This window comes from Pelophylax lessonae, assembly GCF_965119305.1.
Source record: "Pelophylax lessonae genome assembly, chromosome: 3".
Taxonomy (NCBI): Eukaryota; Metazoa; Chordata; class Amphibia; order Anura; family Ranidae; genus Pelophylax; species Pelophylax lessonae.
Window position 1 is genome coordinate 399,649,015 of NC_138770.1, and position 22,454 is coordinate 399,671,468.

Genomic DNA, 22,454 nt, shown 5'->3' on the forward strand with positions numbered 1-22,454 from the left:
TATCAACATGGGTGCCTAGAAAATCCTACACTGTAATGTACCAGCATTAACTTCTGTTTCATGAATATGTCCAGTGATAGAATATGCAGGCCCTACTGATGGCGTTCTTAATTGTCTGTAGTAAATCAAATTGCCTAATGTAAATTTTAACCATTAAAAAAAAAAAGGAAAAAAAACTCCACGGCCTCTTCCATAAACTCTACACATCCTTCACCTAAAACCTGCGTTTACATCCTCTTTTATAACCATCTGAGTACGTATTAGATTTAGGTACATGAAGAAGAAGCAGTCTGCAGCAGTATGGTTACCAGTAAGCCTTTCTGCTACATTTACTGTCTAATACCCTAAAAAGTGAACAAACTGTCACTGAAGACAGTGGCTCTCTGATTGCTATGGCGAATCTCACTAGCTACTAGAGATCCTTATACAGAAGGAAGTCACAACTGTACATACTCTAGCTTAAGCTCCCAATGGGTCCGTTTTGGGCGCAAAACCATGACAACGGTTTTTGATGGAACATAATATAAGTGAACAAGCCTAATTCATAATTATTTTTAGTGATGATGAAAAATACTAGAAGCAGAAATAAGTTCCATTAATTTTAGCTGTCTTTGGTTGACCATGGTGAATGAATTATAGAAGGCATTGGAGGGGGAATATACTTAAGTTTTCCTCAACACAGCAATAAGACTTACCTTGGTGCATTTGCCTTAACAAAGAATGATTCATTTGCTCTTCAGGAGTGAGAAATGACCTAAGCGTTCGTGGTCCATCTATGGATTCTGTGTCCGATATTTCTGGAATGCTGGTTGCATAGCCAGTGTCATCGCTATTAAGGTATGGAAGCTGGCGCTGGGGAATATCACTGGGAGATGGACTTGACCCCCCTTCAGCCTCTCTGAAGCTGAGCGCTGAAATGTGTCTGGAGTGTTGTGGACCCATACCGTGATACATAGACTCATCATCCTCCTCTGGTATACTCCTGATCATCTTAAATCTGTGTGCAAAAAAATAGGAAGACAGTGTAGTTAGGTAGTGTATAACCAAGACTCAGGCCAGATTGAAATGCATTGTGGTCTTAAAGCAGATCTATTTTTAATTCTTAAAGTGGAGTTCCACCCATTTTAGTAACTTTAGATGTATGTAATCCCCTTTAAAATGACTTTTACCAATGGAAACTTTTTTTTTTTTTGCTAGTAAATACCTTATTTTCTTGTTTATTCATCCTCTCCTCACTTCCAGGTCCGATCGGCGATTACGTCATTTGGCAATTCGCAGGGGGTGCTGGGATGTATTCCATGGCATGAAATCTTGCATTATCACACAGGAGCTGAGCTGTACTGTATGTATTGAGGCCGTGCTTTGCCCCGCCTCCGCCCCGCCTCCTCTCAGTGAGCTGTACTGTATGTAGTGTATTGAGGCCGTGCTCCGCCCCGCCTCCTCTCAGTGAGTGAGGACTGAAAGCATTATATCCTCACTGAGCTTACTGAGAGGAAGCGGGGCAGAGTACGGCCTCAATACAATACATACAGTACAGCTCACTGAGAGGAGGCGGGGCGCAGGCTGGGCTCAATACATACAGTACAGCTCAGCTCCTCTGTGATAATGCGAGATTTCATGCCATGAAATACATCCCAGCACCCCCTGCAAATCATCGAAGGACGTAATCGCCGATTGGACCTGGAAGTGAGGAGAGGGTGAATAAACATGAAAATAAGGTATTAACTAGCAAAAAAAAAAAAAGTTTCCATTGGTAAAAGTCATTTTAAAGGGGATTACATACATCTAAAGTTACTAAAATGGGTGGAACTCCACTTTAGTAAGGTAATGCTACATGAGTCATCTGTCCTTACACAAGATTGTCATGACTGGAAATGCTAGGAGGTTGTTTTTAAAGAGCTTTCTCAACAAAATAAAGCATGGAGGCATGGATAGATGGCTGAGTTTGCTTTGAACTTAAAAAATGATTTAAATAGCATTTTCAGTTTGTGGTGCTCAGATACAGTTATGTTCCGCTTAAACACCGTAAACTGATTTTAATGGTGCCCTGCCCATGTGCACCTTTCGCTTTTTCAAACATATCATAGAAGCTGCAATTGTTCTGTTTTTATTTTAATAGTGGACCCATTGTTGTGACCTACGTACCTTTATGGACAGGATGTTCTGATAAATCTCATGAATCACATGTTTCTGCTGGAGTTGGCTTGGCATGCTAACAGAAACAGGTAAGTTGTGGTATTATCTGTGTGTAGGATACACCTTTTGGAATTGTGTGCAATTGAGTGGCAAGTTTTCAGATCAGCAGGATCAAGGTGGGTTGGTCTTTTTAGATCCAGCAGTTTTCTCGATGTATGTTTTGGACCAACTATATTTACACAGCTAATATACTATTCTTGTTTTCGGTAACTTACTTAAATGAGTGCACACATTTATTATATGTATAATTGCTTGAACACCAATAGAACTAGTGATGAGTGAATCTGTCCAAGTTGGGCAGTTCAGAAAATCCTGCTAGATGTTTGGAAGATTCAAATCTTGTGGTATCCTTGCACTGAAGTCTATGGGTGGGTGAATCTTAAAAGAAAACTGGTCATTTGTAGATAATGTAAAAAAAAGGCACAGGAAACCATGTACTGCCATGGGGGATCCATGTCAATGTAAAAAAAACTTAGTGGCGAGAGGGTCTTGTTACTCTGAGGGTGATATGGAAAATAAACATATCCTGTCAATGACAGGTTTGGGGAATGTCTTAAAGATGTATTTGGTGTTATGGAAACGTATTATTTTTTCATCTGCTTACAGAAAGCATCAGCTCCTCGATCCATTATTACTTGAATCCTATCCATAAAAAAAAGCCTTTTTTAGATAGTTTTGGAAGTCAAATGTGTATTCATCAAGTGGTATGAAGCCTACTTTGGCAAAAGTAGCATCCTCAACAAACCTAAATGTGGGCCCACAAAATGGTGCTGCTAAAGCCCTCAAGTATAGCTTGGTAAAAATGACTAGTACAAGGGAATGTTCAAGATGGCCAAAGAAGCAGATGCATAACATAGGAGCTCTTTTGCCTACTTGTAATTAGTCCTGATGCTCACACCTCTGCAATTAACCCTTAGTCCAAAAGGCTATTCCTGAACCCTCTGGACAACTGGGGGTATGGCAAGAGGTAAGTGCTTTCTCAGCAACAGCCATTTGAGAACCCCTGACCGACCCAACACAGTGGCAGGAGAAGACACACTCTCTACTTTTATATGGTGAAGCAAACAGACCCACTGGAACATGACATTGAAGCTCACCCAGACCTGCAAAGCATGATTCACTGTTGTGTCTTGTCAGTCCACCCTCACAGCCAAAATCAACCACCTTCAATTGGATATCAGACTTATTCATAAAGGTGTTGACAAGATTAAGGTAGGCTTACCATCGTGGAAAGCAGCATCAGCAGCATGGAATATACAATGACGCATATTCACACCAAAACACTTCTCCAGACCAAAGTAAAAATCCTTGAATAGATAGTTGATGACTTCAAGAATCAGAGAAACAACCTCCTTATACTGGGTCTCCCAGTAGGTATGGAGGACCATGACCTTGCTGCATGTGTAAATTTTGCTACTTGGTCTACTTGCTGATGCCACCTTCTCCAACTTCTTTGCATTAGAGAGGACACACTACACACCTCATACCCACCGAGTTCAATATTTACTTCCAAAGTGACGTCTGGTGATGTAAAAACTCAATTCAAACAGCAATTATGTGTCAGCTGCCTCCCATTGAATATTCTCCAGAATTGACCTTACCTGCATTAGCTTGTCTGTTCTCGCTTACGCAGAGTTGTATAAAGTACTCGAAACCCATACTTGAGTAAAAGTACAAGAGCTCGATCAAAAAGTGACTTGAGTAGAAGTACTAAAGTATTCAACATTTTTTGTACTTAAGTATTGCAAGTAGTTTTTTTTTTAAATTTTGCTACTTAAGTACTGAAAGTAAAAGTACCAGTAGTTTTGGAAAAAAAATTGCTACTCAAGTACTGAAAGTAAAAGTACAAGTACTGTGTTATGTAGTTATTAAAGAAAGAAGTCAAAAGTTTGAACATCATATTGTTTTTTATTATTTCAAATGCAGCTTTTATTTATACATACAGCAGCTTTTATTTTCATATGCGCTGATAAATAAATATATATATATATATATACACAGTACTAAGTCTGCCACTTGTTCTTTTATAAAAGCTTTCCTTTCATCCAGATTAAGCTGATCCCCTGAGTGTTTGGGGAGATTGATCAATGAGGATTTATCCCAGGGAGAACATTGACTGAGGCTCTCTCTCTAGCCCACTCGTAACACTTATACCCAAGTTATTGCATCCCTAGATATGGAAAAGGCATTTATTCAATGGAATGGTAGCACTTTTTGGCAACATTAATAAACTTGGATTTGTTCACAAGTGTATCTCCTGAGTCAAACTCCTTTACTCTGGCCCAACCACCAAAGGGAACACAAACAATGTCTTCTTGTCCCCCTTTTACCTTTCAGTGGGGTACAAGACAAGCAGCCCCCTCTCTGCCTTGGCTATAGAATTCCTAGTGGCCTTGATACAAAACTCTGCTAAATTTAAAGGTCTAAAGATGGGCTCCCTAAAATAAAAATATCATTATACACGGAAAATACTTTTCTCTAGCTCAACAATACCCATTTAGTTCTCCTGGCTGCTCTGGAGACCTTTGATGTATTTGTAAGTATTTCAGGAATCAGGATTATTTGGAATAGGTCCACCTTATTTCCATTGGACTCCAGCACCAAAGAATTGGCCTTGCATACCTCCCTTTAATGGGTGCAACACTTCTGTGCACCTCATTTACAATAGATCTTGCCAACTACCATGAACTTAAAATATAACTAAAATCAAAACTTTTTTTTTTCAGTTTTGGATAGAGGGGAGAGGGATTAGAACACCTGTTAGTTTTTATTGCTGTCTGTGTCCCCGTTAGGGAGAATAACCCTCTCTAGTAGTCATGTGTACCATTATCATTGAAAGTGAAAGTAACCTCTCTGACCTGACCACCATGACTTCTATGGAATTTTTGTGTCGCAAACACGACAAATTGCGGGGCTATATTTCAATGATTTACAATATGTTGACGGACTCTCCTCTGAAACTCCCATACATGGAGCGTTGGGAGGCAGACGTCCAGGAAACCATTGATTTGGCAGACTGGCATGCCATGGCTCAGGAGGCCTCCAGATCCCTAATTAACACCTCAATCATAGAAGCTAATTATAAGGTACTGCTGCGTTGGTACATGGTGCCGACCAGGATAGCATCCTTTGTGCCCGGGGCGTCTCCTCAGTGTTTCCGAGGCTGTGGCCAGGTTGGTTCTATGTTCCACATTTGGTGGCAATGCCCCAAAGTGAGACGTTTCTGGATCAGAGTGTATAACTCTATATACTCTCTTACACAGATAAACCTGACTAAGTCACCGCAGCAGGCCCTACTGGGCAGAAAGGTGGACACGGCAACCAGGGCGCAAAGGAAACTTATAACATTTATTTTTACAGCGGCCAAAATTACGATTGCTAGATCTTGGAGGTCTCCTGTCCTGCGGTTTGAGCAACTTAGACACAAACTATCCTGGATAATGCTGAATGAGAGGCTGTCGGCTCAACTGGATGATAAGATGCACATATTCGACAAAGTGTGGGAACCCTGGCTCAATTATCTTACTGGGAACGAATAAGTAGTCCGCTTGGGTCTGGAGGTGGGGGTCCGGTGGGTGGGGTTGGGTCCATTTCTTCCTCTTTCTCTCGCCTTTTCTTTCCATTTCTTCTTTCTTCTCCATTTCCTTTATCCGCTATATTTGTCTCTCAGCAGCCTTTTTCTTTTATTTTATTTTTTTGCTGAGGATTTCTCGGTGGTCATCGGCTGTGGTTTAATCTTCTAGGTTGGTTTCAGCCCAGCTATCTAGCAGTAGCCTATATGTTTATCAATTAGCGAAGGCTGATATTGTTTGTTGGAGTTCTGACGCATTGCGGGGGGACGTCTCTATATCTCCACGTGTGTGGGAGTCCTTGAGCCCTCACTTCGCAAGGTCTCCCTCCTGGGAAATAAGTTTCCTACTGTATTTTTATGCTTGTCTATCCCGGACTGTACTACCTGACCACTGGGACTGTTATACGGTTTCGTACCGTTTTTCAATTATTGCTGTTTTGTTATAACACACGTTTGTATGCTGAAAACTTTCAATAAAAATCATTGAAAAGAAAGTGAAAGTAAAAGAAAATCCCAAATTTTATGCTGTCCTCATTAAAGAAATAGAGGGGGGATCTTCCAATGGGGACACTAGTTCTGTTGACCTAGGGGTCCCCAAGAAATTCCCTTAATTAGCAGGGATTTCCTCTCACTTCCTGTTTTGGCTATGGGACAGGAAGTGAAGGTAGATCTCCCTATTGGGACAAAGAGGGCAAAAATAAATCTTACAGAGGTTATAACCCTCCCTTACCCTAACAAAAATGTTTTGCCTATAGTTCTACTTTAACCTTTTCCCAATAATTGTTTAAGATATGATTAAATGCACTCTATGGGCCTTAATTCCAATATCTGAAATTGGCAGAATAAAATTTATTAAAATAATAATCCCGCTGAAATTCACCTATATATTCTTAAACCCCCCCCTATTTGGGTACCCAAATCAACTTTCACCAGACTCAGTGTAATTATATCCTCTTTCATCTGGGCAAAAAAAACCTTCCTTGTGCTCACCACTTTACAACTTCCAAAGTCCAGGCTAACCCTAGTCCATAAAACCTCACAACCCCATTCCAGTCTCCCCACTTCTATGACCAGCTCCCCTAGGGCTAGTTGTCAGTCACTAAAGCAGCTCTCCTCCCCAACTCCCAATTCCCCTTACCCCCTTCTGGGACAATCCTACCCTCCCCCATGTTAACACAATGCCAGACCCTCAGATATAGATTAGAACAGAGATAGCTACATTACAACACCTCCTCCCTGTGGCACTCTCCTCTACATTGATATATCCAAAATTGTTATCAAAGTATTTTTAGTTAAAGTACAAAACAAGAGAGCTCTTGCGAAAATCATTAAACAATGTACAAAAGTGGGTAACAATTAGAAGGTGTAGGTTGCATAAATCGTTTATGTTGGGCCATATGTTTGCAAAAAGAATATTTCAAACTACACTAAATAATATGATAAACCCAAATACCCATAAAGAATAGAACCTGTTAGTCTCTCATTGCCTATACACCCTAGCTAGTAAGCAAAAAGCATACTGGGCCTAGAGAGTCCATTTCATCTGGGTATATCCAAGTTTGGGCACGGAGTCCTCCAAGTTAGCTCATGTCTATCATAGTGGAAAATAGAGACCAAACGGGTCCAGTCAAATCAACGCCTCCCTCTCCACCCCTAAAAAAGGTTTTCTATTCCTGCGCCTCTCCCAGAAAATCTATACCTTTATGCCATGGGTAGGAACACAGGGGCTAAACGTTGAACAATCGTCCTGTCCTCTCTCCGGGTAAGAAAAATAAATTTTGAAAGGATCATCAGGTCTTCCCGAAACATATGTGAGCCAGGGCCCCTAAGGCTGCTTGAATAGTTCAATTTTATCATGTAAAAGTGCAGAAAGATTCTTGGGAATCATAATCCAAGATAACTTGGCTTAGAGTAAACCAAACAAAATCTCCATGACCTTGCTATAGTTATGCAAGCTGCTATAAAAAAAATGCTATTAACCATCTCCTATGCTAGGGAGTTTCCCTTACTGGATAGCCCAGTAAAGAATGCTGGGGAGACTTGAGATTCCTCCCAGTCAAGAAATATAAAATATTATAGACGCACATGCAGAATCTGCGCACTGTTGATCGGGACCACCAGATATGATTAAACATGGCCTCTTGGCCACAGCCTCTAAAGCAAAGAGAGGAAGCTAAAGGTGTACTAATGGGTAATTGCGTGGCCTAAAATAAAACCAATATACCACCAAAATAAATAAAAACTGCAAAATACTTTCAGTATAGGTTATTGAACTCTTACCAGAATGCAAAACCACCCGAGGTGGAAAAAAATATAGTTTGTTTAGAAAATTATTATTTTTTTCTTTTTTTAGATAATGAGAAGGCAAACAAGGATGCACATCCCAGCCTGCAATTTTCAGGTGATCCATGAACATCATCAGATAACATAGGAGGAAAAAGTTGTACCTTGAACTTTACCATTCAATAAAATTGCCCTTTTAGCCATAGCATAGAAACAACAACATAACAAATTAACAGTCATCAGAAAGATCAGTCTCTACCATAGACTTTCCAATGTATCCCGAATGAGTTTGATAACCAGCCTCAATAAAAAAAAGAAAATATGAAGAAAAGATAGAAAAAAAAAAGAAAGAAAAAGAAAAACTGGGAAATGGTCTGATGTTGTCTATTACATCTACTTCCATCCCTAAATCAAGCAAAAAAGAGAAAAATGGCCCAGATGGGACTTTAAATGAAGTGGATGCATGAGTCGCTGATGCATAAAAGTAGATTTTAATGAGTAAAAAACATGTAAGCAAAAACATGCATTGACCAACAGATCTTTTTTTCTTTTGAAAAAGAAAAATAAGAACAGAGTTATAGGCCTGGACTAGAAAAGAGCAGACACTCGTTCCACCTCATATAAAGAACCATCAAGGTTAAAAAGAAACATGCATATATTTGGCCCAAGGTTCCACGGTCAATTCAAATTTAGTACCGTATGCACACAAACAATGTTTTCATGCAACATAATCCAAGTACATTTTTTCTTTGCCTGTGCGAGAGAAACGGAGAGGGCTGCTTCGAGGCTTAAGCAATAGTCATTTTGGCCCTCAATAAGATAAAGAAAACCAAACGTTCTTCACCAGGGCATTGAGCAAAGCTATATGGTTCTTCTGGATGTGACTCCTTGCCATAATGGTGAAATTGGGCATGGTAGAAGAGCACGTTTGGGTTCAGTACACCCACTGCGAGGCGGAGATGCAGAGGGGCTCTTAAGCAATGATTCCCAATTGTAGCACAAGACGTTCCCTCTTTGCAAAGGAGGAAAAGGCATACGTTCTATTCTGAAACTAAGAGGATGCCAAAACGCTGCTGCTCCTGGACATGTTGGCAGTGGGGTTTTCTTCTGCCTCTAAACTATTCTAAACGCCTCTGTGTATATGTATACATAGGCTAGTATGCAGGCGCGTATAGAAACAAAAAAGAAAAAAACAGACACCCCTAGGAGCGGTGTAAAAACATCCAGTGTGCATGAGGCCTTATAATAAGGGTGCCATCTTATCCAAAAGCCCCCTCTCAAGGGTGAACCTTCACAAAAATACACTAGAATCATGAATCTTGAAGCCAACAAATTTGCCTTGAGCCCATGGTAGCGGCAAACCCAAACCTCATCCTTGATGTGCAATCATTGCCATAATATTCCCCCATGACTTGATACATACAGTATAATATAATACGTAATCTAAAATGGATGGATTTGGCCCCAGCACATTTAACATTTTTAGGCCTTTTAACAGAATATTAGAACGGGGGCTACTATAAGCCCCTCTTTCTTATGGGATGGTGGAAGGGTGAGATTATTTAGTTGGCCTAAGTTCAGCCATTTTAGGAAGGTATTTTAGTTAATCTAAGTTGGTCAGCTCAAGGTTAATACAGTAAAATGACCTTCTGACCTGTGTCATGTTTTCCTGCCCTTTCCCGCTCTGGGATTCCCGCCATAGGTAGTAGTTGGGCAGTTTAATTGGTGTAGCTGGGCAGCTTCAGGTCTCCCTTGTGGCTTCAGCGAATGAGCCCCTTTCACGCACACTTTCTCCCACCTATGAGATTGGATCTACCTCAGGAACAGGGCTATTTAAACCAGCTCCCGAGCCCACAAAGCTCAATCTCCTCAAGAATCTTTCCTACCTGCGTTCCCCTCCCTCCCTCGCCTTTGGTTTGTCGCGGCTTAAAATATTAAACTGGTTGGGTCACCTCTGCCATGCAGAGGGGAACGTTTTTAGTTATATATTTTTAAGGTATGTTTGGATGTTTACGAATTCTGTGGTTATTCTTGTTAAATACAACCCGAGTTGTTCATGACTGGTGATATATTTAAAAAAAAATATTATTGATGTTCTATTAATTCTGTTTACCAGGTAATAAACAAGCCGCGGCCTTTTTTATCCAAAAGTGAGTGCCTTATTTTATTTTAATTATTTACTTAAGCTAAGTACTTAGATGGAATGTTTTTTCCTGGTAGTGTTGCGGGGTTTATAATTAGGATATGTAAATTAAATACAAGATATATTCATCTCCTTCCTGCCATTCCATAAAACTAGCATGTAACACTATTTTTTTGGTTACTTTTCTTCTACAAGAATACAAATGCAGCTGTATCTAAATAAATGAAATGACACGGACTATAGTAATTACTGAATACTGTATTTTTTTTCTAGACTTTTCTGTGAAGTGATACATTTCATACTGCAGTTTGCTAGTATCAGAATTTTTGTGAAAGTACTGTGATCATACCTAAAGGATAAGTGTGCTTTTATTTAAATTGCTAGGGATGATTTCCTGTATTCATCTTGGACATTACAGGGGGCATGAGATACGAAGATGTCATGTACAGCCATGACCTGTTAGCAAACTGGTGTGTCTGCTCAGCTCTTGTTACTGCAGAAAAAAAAGATACTTAACTATATTTACAGATTTGGGGGCTTGATTTAAATAACCATATTAACCACTTGACCTCAGGAAGATTTACCCCCCTTCATGACCAGGCCATTTTTGCGATACTGCTCTGCATTACTTTAACTGGCAATTGCACCATTGTGCGACACTGTACCCAAATAAAATGTATGTTCTTTTTTTTCCCCACACATAGAGCTTTCTTTTGGTGGTATTTGATCACCTCTGTGTTTTTTATTTTTTGCGCTATCAACAAAAAAAGACAGACAATTTTGAAAAAAAAAAAAGAAAATTATATATATATATATATATATATATATATATATATATATTACTTTCTGCTATAAAACCGCTATCCAATAAACATTTAAAAAAAATCTAACTTCTTCATTAATTTAGGGCAATATGTATGGAAATGGCACTCAGGATGCCCTAATAATTTAATTTAAAAAACCCCCTAAGCAAATAAACCTTAAATAAATAAGACCACACAGGAAATTGGTTTGGACAAAGGCCGCGGCTGTTTTTTATTATTGGCTTAATAAATATATAAATACTCAGATACTTTATTTTATTCAACTTCACTTTTAAAGATAAAAAACATCCAGCAGCCCAGCCAGACGGCTCGGGCTGACACTATGACATCAACATTTTAAATTAACATTTTCCACCACACACAAATAAATACTTTTTTTTTTTTTTAAAAAAAACAACAACAGTCCACCCCAGCACCTTGGCTAAGGCGACAGCAACAAGCCAATAATTAAAATAACTGGCCGCGACAAATAAGGGAGGGGGGGAGGGGGAGACAGCAGTAGAATGGTCCTGAGGAGATGAAGTGACCAGGAGACCCTCGGTCACCACTTAAATAGCCCCCCGCAGAGCCAGCTAGAACTGGATTTCAGTCAAGAGCAGGGGAATTCAGGCGGGAGTTCGGGGGGGCGCGCTAATCTGCCTAGCGATACCTTAGATAAGGGCGGGAAAGCAGCAATAATTTAAATTCTGCCCAGATACCTGAAGCCTAAGAGCGGGAAACCTTGACCCAAGGATTAGCCCAGGTCAAAAGTTCATTCTACTAAAGCTGGCTGAATTAACTAGGCCTAAATAAACCTATTGAACTAACCTTGTTACCACCTAAATTTTTTGAATAACTAAACCCCTTCTGCCATTCCATTTAGAAGATGAGGGTTATATGAAACCCCATCTTCTTTATATGGAAATGGCACTCAGGATGCCCTAATAATTTAATTTAAAAAACCCCCTAAGCAAATAAACCTGAAATAAATAAGACCACACAGGAAATTGGTTTGGACAAAGGCCGCGGCTGTTTTTTTATTATTGGCTTAATAAATATATAAATACTCAGATACTTTATTTTATTCAACTTCACTTTTAAAGATAAAAAACATCCAGCAGCCCAGCCAGACGGCTCGGGCTGACACTATGACATCAACATTTTAAAATAACATTTTCCACCAGACAGGCAACACCTTTGTGCCTGTCACCACCAACCCACCTCGCGGCCTGCTCAATACAGCTCCCTAAGTTATTGTTTAGAATGTCCAAACCAATTTCCGATAAATGAACCCCATCCTTCCAATAGAGGCCCTCTAAACCACCCTCTAACTCCATGTGCCTATAACAAACAATCCCTATATCTCTCAACAGTTTTGCTAAATCCCTATTTAATCGCTTCCTCATCCTTTCAAGCGGTTTCAAATCCCGGCATTTAACAAAATACCAGTCTCGGAACCACTTCTGAAAAAACCAAACGGGCGCTAGGGAGTTTACTTTGTATGATCGCTAGATCGTTCCTAATCGCATAGAGCAAATCGAGGGTTTTTAATTTTCCTAAATCATTTCCCCCTAAGTGGACAACTAAGATGTCAGGAAGGGGAAAACTTAACATTAGCTTGGAAACTGCTGGAACTAGCTCCGACCAAACCATACCCCTATTACTGAACCACATAACCTTGTAACTGCCTCTGTCCAATCCCAAATTGTCCGAATACACTCTCTTCTTAGCTCGGAGATGGGCCCAGTGAATATATGAATGGCCGATAATCCAGATAGTAATTTTTTTACCTGAAATTAAACAACATCATTAGGACGTATATAGGACTTGTAACAATTAGAAGTCCATCTACCAATCCTCTTAACATCTTCCACTCCCAATCCCCACCTAGCTGCTTCTGTCGCAGCACCAATGCGAAATGAATGTGTAGACAGACTTTCAGCACTTACATTCAAGAACTTCAAGCACATTTTAAACACAGCAGTGAATTGGTAACGAGAAACCGGTTTTCCGGACCTGTGAACAAATAAAATTTCCTCCCCTACTGGCCTAATTAAAAGGAATTCTTTTAACAGAGCAACTGGACAAACAGGCGCTCCCCTGAACTCATGTAGAACTATTTGCTTACCCAACCCCAGCTGATCTGTTTTAGAACGGGCCAAAAATATTGTTACGCTGGATACATAAATATTTAAATCCTGAACTCTCAATCCTGTATAACCCAACCTCCTGTCCGGAATAAGCTCTGAAATTCTAAGGGCACCAAAAAACATTGTCGAGAACACTGCCCGGAACAACTGTGCTTCATAACCAGAGAAGCACACATTGTCCAGGGCCCCGCAAATCCTATTCAATAACTCCAATGAAATAGGCTTTCTGTCATCTAATCTAAAATTTCTCTTCCTATAGCCCTTCATGGCCTGGTGGACCGAAAAAAATGACAAACAGGCCGGATGATTTTTTAGCTTCCCGAAAAAAGATACTCCCGCCAGAATTTTGCTCACATGTGACCAAGAAAATTTTTGCTTGAAAAGCATATTTAAAAATGATAACACCAACACTTCGGAGAATGAATCCTCCGACAGCCCCAACGAACCAAGGTGTTGAAGCCATAAACCCCAAGCTGATCGATATCTAGCCATCGTGGACGGGGCCAAAGACTGATCAATGTTATCATAAATAAATCCTAAATCAATGTCCACAACCGATCGGGGCAATGATGTCCAGCAGTGTCTGCCTCCGGTAGCAGATGAAAGAAACGTTCCATCTGGAAACGAGACAGACAGTCTGCTAAAACGTTGCTTTTTCCAGGAACAAAGGAGGCTTTGAGCCAGATGTTAAATTGCAAGCATTTTGCTACCAAATAACGCAACATAATCGTGACTGGAGGCGATTTAGAGGAGAGACAATTAATGGCGAAGAGTACGCCCTTGTTGTCAGTCCTAATGCAAATCCTTTTGTTCCTAAATTGATGACCCCATAACTCTACTGCCACTATTATCGGGAACAATTCTAATAAAACAATGTTGCGAATGAGGCCGGATGCCTTCCAGCTGTCGCACCATGGTGCTGCGCACCAATGCGTGCGCCAGATCGCGGCAAAGCCCTTTGAACCAGCTGCATCTGTAAAGAGCAGAAAGTCTTCATCCAGAATGAACTGCTCCTGCCAGATTGTGGATCCATTAAAATAAAGCAAAAATTGAAGCCAAGCTAAAAGATCCTCCTTCATCTCACCGGTGATTCTAACATGAGACGAAGGGGATTTCAGACCTGCAGTAGCAGCGTAAATCCTTCTAGAAAATTTTTTTCCCATTGGCATCACCCTTGAGGCAAAAGCCAATAAACCTAGTAAAGCTTGCAGTTTATTTAAACAAACCTTCTTTTGTCTGATCATCCATAACAGGGAGACTCGCAGCTTCTCAATTTTTTCTTCCGGCAGTCTGAATTCCATCTTTTCCGAATCTATCGTGATGCCTAAGAAAACTATACATTGGGATGGAAAAACAGTCTTTTCCTCAGCTAGGGGCACCCCGAATTTCATACAAATCTGCATAAAGACCTCCAGCAGATAGGCACAAGTGTTAGAAAAAACAGGACCTATAAATAAAAAATCGTCCAGATAGTGGACTAAAAGATGTGAACCCGTAATTTGAGAAACCACTCATTCTAAAAAAGAGGAAAAAGTTTCAAAATAAAAGCAGGATAAAGAACAGCCCATTGGCAGGCACTTATCAAAATAAAATTTGTCCCTAAAGTAAAAACCTAAAGAATTAAAGGAATTAGGGTGGATAGGTAGCAGGCGAAAGGCTGACTTTATGTCGGCTTTCGCCAACAAAGCACCTTGTCCTGCAGACCTAAGTTTGACCAAAGCATCCTCGAAAGTTGCGTAGTGAACAGATGCCATGCTGTCATCTATCTCGTCATTGAGGGAGTCATGCAAAGGGTAGGATAGGTGATGGATCAACCTATATGTATTTGGCTCCTTTTTCTGAACAATTCCCAAAGGTGAAATCCTGAAATGTTGGAAAGGTGGTTCAGAAAACGGACCCGCAAACCTACCCTCCCTGAGTTCCATAAAAAATTTTTCCAATGTTTTGTAAACCATCAACCGATCTAAGATTGTTGTGGACAGTGCAACCCTTGCCTTTAAAAGGCGGTAAAGAAAAACCAAAGGTAAAGCCGTCAATTAATAGGCGTGCTTTCTCCTGGTCTGGGTACCTGACTAACCAGGGGAACATTTCTGGGAGCCTCACTGGGGTGGTAGCTTTTTTGAACAGCTTGCTGATTGCTGGACAGCTTTTTAAAGCATTTAAAAACCGGATGTGGCCCAGCGCAGAAAGCGCATTCGTGTCTAAACTTACACGATCCAGGCCACCTACACTGCGATTTGTTAAAATTGAAGCAGATGCCTTTTTTAAAGGTCTGCCCGCCTGTAGATTGTGGGTTAACAGGCTGTTTCGGGAGAAAGGACCGTTGTGGCAAGAAAAGATCAAGCCACAAACCTACGTCCTTTACTCCCCATATTAGGGAAGGCTGAACTGCTAGTTTTTGTCTAAAGGCAACGTCATAGTGGAACCATGACGTTCCCCCCAAAGTTTTTGTAAGCTTCCAGCACGATGTCAATGTGCTGGAACAAACCTACACTTTTCTTTGGAGCCTTTTCACACAAAACACTGGAAAATATAAGGAAAGCCTGTAACCAATTGTTAAATGTTTTTGTTATAGGGCGTCTCCTCTCTTCTTCTTCTTTTTTCTCAGGTTTGGACACAAATTCTTTGGCAGAGGGCAACAATGACAGCATGTCGATATAAACTCCCTGCCAAATCTTTTCTTTCATGGATTCGGACAAATGATATCCTAGAGGGGATATCTCACACACTAAAGGCTCCCTCAAACTTGTCTCGGGCAAATTTTGAGACTGAGCTATCTCAAAAGCAGAGTTATCCAAAGAGGGGTTGCTAACTGATAAATCCCCACAAGGTGGCGCCAAAGAGGGATTGCTAACTGATAAAGGATTGCCAACTGATAAACCACCACAAGGTGGCGCAACCCAGACATTAGCAGGGGACGGTGCCATAGTTTTTAAATGCCCGGACACATTCCTAAATTCCTGCAAAATGTCAGACATCATTGAAAACATTCCTGCCATTTCTCGAGAAGAGGACTCACCCCTCAATGGCAGAGCTGGAATACCGGCGTTAGGGACGTCTGCCGACGCTACCCTGGTGGTGTTAGTGGCGGCCTCGGTGCGACCTGTGACCCCTGGATCCTCCGCTCCCGTCCTGCGTCCCGACGAGCTCCGGCTCCTCGATGTCCTCCCGGGGGCGTCCGCATCCTTTCTCCCGGACGACCTCTTCTTCGGCGACCGCCTCCGCGAAGAACCGGAACCGCCACCTGTAGAGGGAGAAAAAGACTTCCGGGGCATCCTCGTTCTCTTTGCTGCCCCGGCCTCCGTACCGGATATTACGGGGGCCACGACACTGCGCATGTCCGGTGACCTCTCTTCTCCTTCCGATGCCGCCGCCGAGTGTGACCGTTCCTCCGTGGGTCTCCTCTCCGCGCCCGCAGTTCCGCCGTCGATGGCTACTGGGACCCGACCTCCGTCTTCTTCCACCGCGGCCGGACCGGATCCTGGCTCTTCCGACAAAGGTAGCTGTAGACAACGCCTGACCCAGGCTTCTCCACCCGCTTCACCGGCTCGCTCTAGTAGCTGTCTGACAAGGCTCATGACGGCAGGGGTCCGGGGAGACAGCAGTAGAATGGTCCTGAGGAGATGAAGTGACCAGGAGACCCTCGGTCACCACTTAAATAGCCCCCCGCAGAGCCAGCTAGAACTGGATTTCAGTCAAGAGCAGGGGAATTCAGGCGGGAGTTCGGGGGGCACGCGCTAATCTGCCTAGCGATACCTTAGATAAGGGCGGGAAAGCAGCAATAATTTAAATTCTGCCCAGATACCTGAAGCCTAAGAGCGGGAAACCTTGACCCAAGGATTAGCCCAGGTCAAAAGTTCATTCTACTGAAGCTGGCTGAATTAACTAGGCCTAAATAAACCTATTGAACTAACCTTGTTACCACCTAAATTTTTTGAATAACTAAACCCCTTCTGCCATTCCATATAGAAGATGAGGGTTATATGAAACCCCATCTTCTTTATATTCTGCTACATGTTATTAGTAAAAAAAAAAAAAAATCCTAATAAGCATATATTGATTGGTTTGTTAAAAATGTATAGTGTTTACAAACTATGGGATATTTTTATTTTTATTTATTTTTATTTATTTATTTATTTATTTATTTTTTACTAGTAATGGTGGCGATCAGCGACTTATAGCGGAACTGTGATATTGCGGTGGACATTCTGACACTGACACTTTTTTGGGAATCAGTGACACTAATTCAGTGATCAGGGCTAAAAATATGTGCTTAGACTTTACTAATGACACTGGGAAGGGGTTAAACTGGGAGAAAACTCAATTTCTGACTTGTACCTCTAGGTGAGCCTACAATAAGGCTTACGTATAGGCATTGTAAATATCTCCTAAACATGCACTATTTAGGAGAAATTTACTGTATATGCAGCTGATGACATCCCTGGCACATGTGCTCTGTAGAAACGGCCACCTGGGCCATTTCTTCACAATCCTGTGCCATAAACGGCGGCTACTCCACGCATGCGCGGGAGTTACGTCATTGCAGCGAATCGCTGGCGGGTTTCGTTTCCAGGTAAACATAACATTATGTGCTAGTATGAGATGCATACTAGCACATTATGACATTACCTTTCAGGTCAGAAAAAATGTGGGAGGTGCTTTTACTAGTGGTAGACATGAATCCTAGTCCCTGCTTTGCAGAGACACAGGATCCATGTCTTCCCTCCTGTCAGAACGACAATCTGCCTTGTTTACATAGGCAGATTGCAGTTCTATCTCCCTGACTGATGATCGGCGGGTGCTGGAGGACATGGAGTCTGCGGTACCCACCGCTTGGCTCTCGCTCTCGCTCTTTTTGTGAGTACCATTTCTTTTTAATAAACAGCATTGGGATTAAATGGTATTACACTATCTAAACTCTTTTATTCCTACATATTCCGGGTATATGTGATTACAGTATATGCACCATCTGCCGGCATCGTGGTCTTTAACTGGATATCCATATGAGTACCATCCCTCTTATTAGAAATGCCTGCTACCCCTGTTGGGGTTTTCTTATCTGTTGAGTGCGGTCCTGGGAGTGAGGGGAGCACGAGTGTTTTCTCACGATCACCAGTCGCCTTCGAAGAACACCAAGATTTTTCATGATTTTTTAATCTATTTTATTTTTTCTTATATTGACTGTTTTTTTGATTGAGTTTACACTGAAGTCACTTTTTTTTCACCTATCACTTCAATCAATTTTGTTGCTGCTATATTTATGGTCTATTGTTGCATATTTGCACAAGTTAGCAATTGACTGTGATATAGCACTGTGGTACTTTATATACTATTTTTCAATAATATATGCACATTTGTCTAGGTGTACTAACAATTGTTTTGTTTATTTCATATTTATTATTTTTTGTTGTATACATATTCAAACATTTGGTATTTTTGTAATATTAGCAAGCACCACATACCTCCCCTTTGTTCTAACAGCGGAAGTGAGGCGGTGGCGGCGCACATGCGTGCCCTCTACCCAGTATTTATACGTGATCTGGCCAGTGCTGGGACAAGGTCATCCAATGCCCAGGGCAAGGATGCCAAACTTCGCCCCCCCTTCCCTTATGGTTAGGGTCAAGGTGCCCCCCCATCCCTGCAATAAACCATTGCGCCCAGGGCAACCGACCCTCCTGCCCACCCCTTGTCCCGGCCCTGGATCTGACACAGAGGTGCTGCCCTGTAGCAGTAAAACTGCTATAGGGCAGACCTTAAATGGTAATGTTTTAATGAAATTTAAAAAAACCTTGTTTTATGCAATGTTTGTAATATCATCTGTCCCTGGGGGCAGCCATATTGGATCATTACATTTGCGGACTTTGCTTCCTACTACACAATGGTTCTGTTTTACTCTGGGCTTACTAGGTGCAGGAACTCATCGCCACCCACTGCATGCATTTATCAGCATTAAAGCGGAGTTCCAGTCCCCCAATTCAATTTCCTTTTATAAATGCTCCCCCGTTATTCTTTAATACTTCTGTTGTAACATTTGGATACTGTCAGTAATGTTGTTTTTTTAAATCATTAAGACCCCGTTCAGACTGCGGCGACACGACTTGGTGGGGCGACCTGTGAAGTTGCGGTGCACAGTGCACCGCGACCTCGGCGCGACTTGCACGGACTTCATATCATTGAAGTCAATGCAAGTCGCCTCCAGGTCGCCCCAAAGTAGTACAGGACCCTTTTTCTAAGTCGGAGCGACTTGTGTCACTCCTATTAGAACGGGTCCTGTACTATTCAATGGCGAGCAACCCACCGCGACTTGTCAGGCGACCAAGTCGTCTGACAAGTCGCGCTAGTGTGAATGGACCCTAAAAACTAACCTGATTTTGGAAGCTGGCAGGGTCCATTGCTGTCGTGGGCATCTGAAGCCTGTTTGTCTTTATTTCTGGGATTTAATGCAGCTGACTACCCATCATAGACCTCCCAGTCTCGCACCTGCACGGTCATGCCACTGTGTGCCGCTGTTTCTTCCTTCCTAAATCCCCCCCGAAATCATGTGAGGTTTCAGTATTAGGCGATTCCCATGGACTCCTGGGATAGATGACGCCGACATCCCAGGAGTCCATAGGAATCGCCTTGTGATGACATCGCCTAGGCGGCCAGACCAGAAGTGCCGCATTAAGACATCTAAAATAAGGTATTTAGAAAACAAAAATAATAATAATTAGCCGTTTGTAAATGCAATGCGGATAGGCATGTAGATGCTAGTAAATTGTAAAAATGAGTGGAACTCTGCTTAAGAAATGTCCTGTAAATGCATGTATGTCATTGTAAATTGAGACCCTATACAAATTTGTAAACAAATTCGATCAAAATTTGCTTATTGCTGCTGTTTACATTATATTTTGTAACATCTGCACTCACAGCTTGTGAGGAAAAAGTTCTGACCTGCCTTGTTCCCTTGCTGAAGGATAGTTAGTAAATATGATGTCCAACAGGATAAAGAATTGCCTGAAATGTACGCCGCAAACCTCGTATTTCCAATCTATCCGAGAGCATATGAACTCAGCATACAAATAGGATGTGATACTTTCACTCTGGACATGCACTTTCAAACACAAATCAACTATTTACATGGAAAATATTTGACTTTAAGGTACTAACCTGGGTAAGAATAATCTCTGAATTTAACAAAGTGTTGAAATCTGTGCTGAATCTGCGTATTTCAGGACTCAGAGGTGAGCGTACAACCAGGAAGAGGAACTGGTTTTCAATATCACGCACATTTTATGCAAATTCTCTCCTCCCTATGACGTAAGACGTAGCTAGGATTACAGGCTGAAGAGCCAGATGAGCAAGTATATAGTGAATGGGTAAACTGAAATAGGCCATGTGCATAGTGACCAGAGACAAATAACATTTGGAGCAGTTAGTGCACTTCAAAAGACGACCCTGTCGGATGGTTAAAAAGCATTAAAACAGAGCCATACAGAAAAAGAAGATACTAACTATTACTAAAGGCAACACTTATTTTTTTAGTTTGAATGGTGTAGAGAAGGATTAGAACACCTGTCAGGTTTTTATTCCTGTCTGTGTCACAATTAGGGAGAGTCACTCTATTTGTCCTGCATAGGCCTCTTGTACACTGCAGCTTGAAAAAGCTCAATACAGCTAAAATACAGCCCATTACTTGTAATATGCCTGTGCACACAGGCACGTAAACAAGCGCTGTGCATCCTTCTGTAAAAAAATAAATAAATAGAAAACTCTGCTTTTATTGCCAGTAAATTATGCCTCATACGCAAATGACAATTCCATATTGTGCAGAACTTATTATACAGAACAAGAACGCAGGAATAAGTTTTCGCGTGAAAAATGCGCATAAATACGCGCAAATACATAACAAAAAGTCTGAAAAAGTACATGCTCAAACAGGAGTATCATGTGCAAGACGCCTTATTGTTATCACAAGAAGTGAAACAGAATCTCAAATTCAGGGTTGCTCCAGAACAGAAATAGAGGGAAATCTAGTGGGGATACTAGTTCTGATGACATCTGCGATTTCTGTGCTTTGGGGAGATTTTCTCTCGCTTCCTGTTTTGGGTATGAGACAGGAAGTGAAGGCAAATCTCCCGAATAGGATAGAGATGACAACCTCCCCTTTCTCTGTCCAAAATAAAAAAAAAAGTTTTGCCTTTAGCTCTACTTTAATGTGTTTGTTACCCCAACCTTCCATATTTCTGATGTGCCTGCTGTACCATATACTGGTATGGAGAAGTACCCTGTTCTCTTTCTTTCTTAAAAGTATTGGGACGCCTGCCTTTACACACACATGAACTTTAATGGCATCCCAGTCTTACTGCGTAGGGTTCAATATTGAGTTGGCCCACCCTTTGTAGCTATAACAGCTTTAACTGTTCTGGGAAGACTGTTCACAAGGTTTAGGAGTGTGTCTATGGGAATGTTTGACCATTCTTCCAAAAGCGCATTTGTAAGGTCAGGCACTGATGTTGGAGAGAAGGCCTGGCTTGCAGTCTGCGCTCTAGTTCACCCCAAAGGTGTTCTATCGGGTTGAGGCCAGGACTCTGTGCAGACCAGTCAAGTTCCTTCACCCAAAACTCGCTCATCCATGTCTTTATGGACCTTGTTTGTGTACTGGTGCTCAGTCATGTTGGAACAGAAAGGGGATCTCCCCAAACTGTTCCCACAAAGTTAGGAGCATGAAATTGTCCAAAATGTCTTGGTATGCCTTCACTGGAACTAAGGGGCTAAGCCCAACCCCTAAAAAAAAAAAGCCTCAGACCGTAATCTACCCTGACTGACAAGCCACAGGCTTGTGAATCCACAGTGACAATGCTGATGGCTACATTCTGCTTTTTTAACCATGCACTTTGTCATGTTTGTCAAGCATTTTGGTGCCTGAAAAAATGCGTGTCTGCTTGGGTTGCCAATAATACTGATGTAATAGGAGATGTAGCGCTATGGCTATGGCTATGCGGGATTCGGTGACAGCGCCATCTTGTGGTAAAGAGACAAAACCACAAGATGGCGCTGTCACCGAATCCCGCATAGCCGTACCAACAGTATAACACAAAAGTCAGGGCATATTATAATGTCCTCTAAAACCACCTGTTGTTATTATGACCCTCACTTGAGTTCAGTTTGAACATTATGATATATTTATCTGGATATAGTGAAGCTCTATTGTTGATGATGTGGCCTAGTAATGACAGTGACATCCCCTTCCGGCCTGTGGAACGCATTGAGTTGCGGTTCCTGTTTCCGGTTTACATAATTATCCAATCCAATTCCCTTCGCCTGTA

The 22,454-nt window shown here is 41.6% G+C and overlaps 1 protein-coding gene across 1 annotated transcript in view; it reads right to left on the reverse strand.

Annotated features, from left to right (window-relative positions):
- The window catches only part of TRAF3IP2 (TRAF3 interacting protein 2), a 44,040-nt gene extending 23,614 nt beyond the window's left edge, over window positions 1–20,426 (reverse strand). Inside the window, exons 1-2 of the mRNA XM_082250003.1 lie at window positions 20,296–20,426; window positions 696–997 (exon numbers count right to left, since the gene is read on the reverse strand). Of these exons, the coding sequence (XP_082106129.1) occupies window positions 696–990 (295 nt within the window). The 5' untranslated portion in view covers window positions 991–997; window positions 20,296–20,426. The remainder of the gene's footprint in view (window positions 1–695; window positions 998–20,295) is intronic.
- Window positions 20,427–22,454: the final 2,028 nt, after the last annotated feature.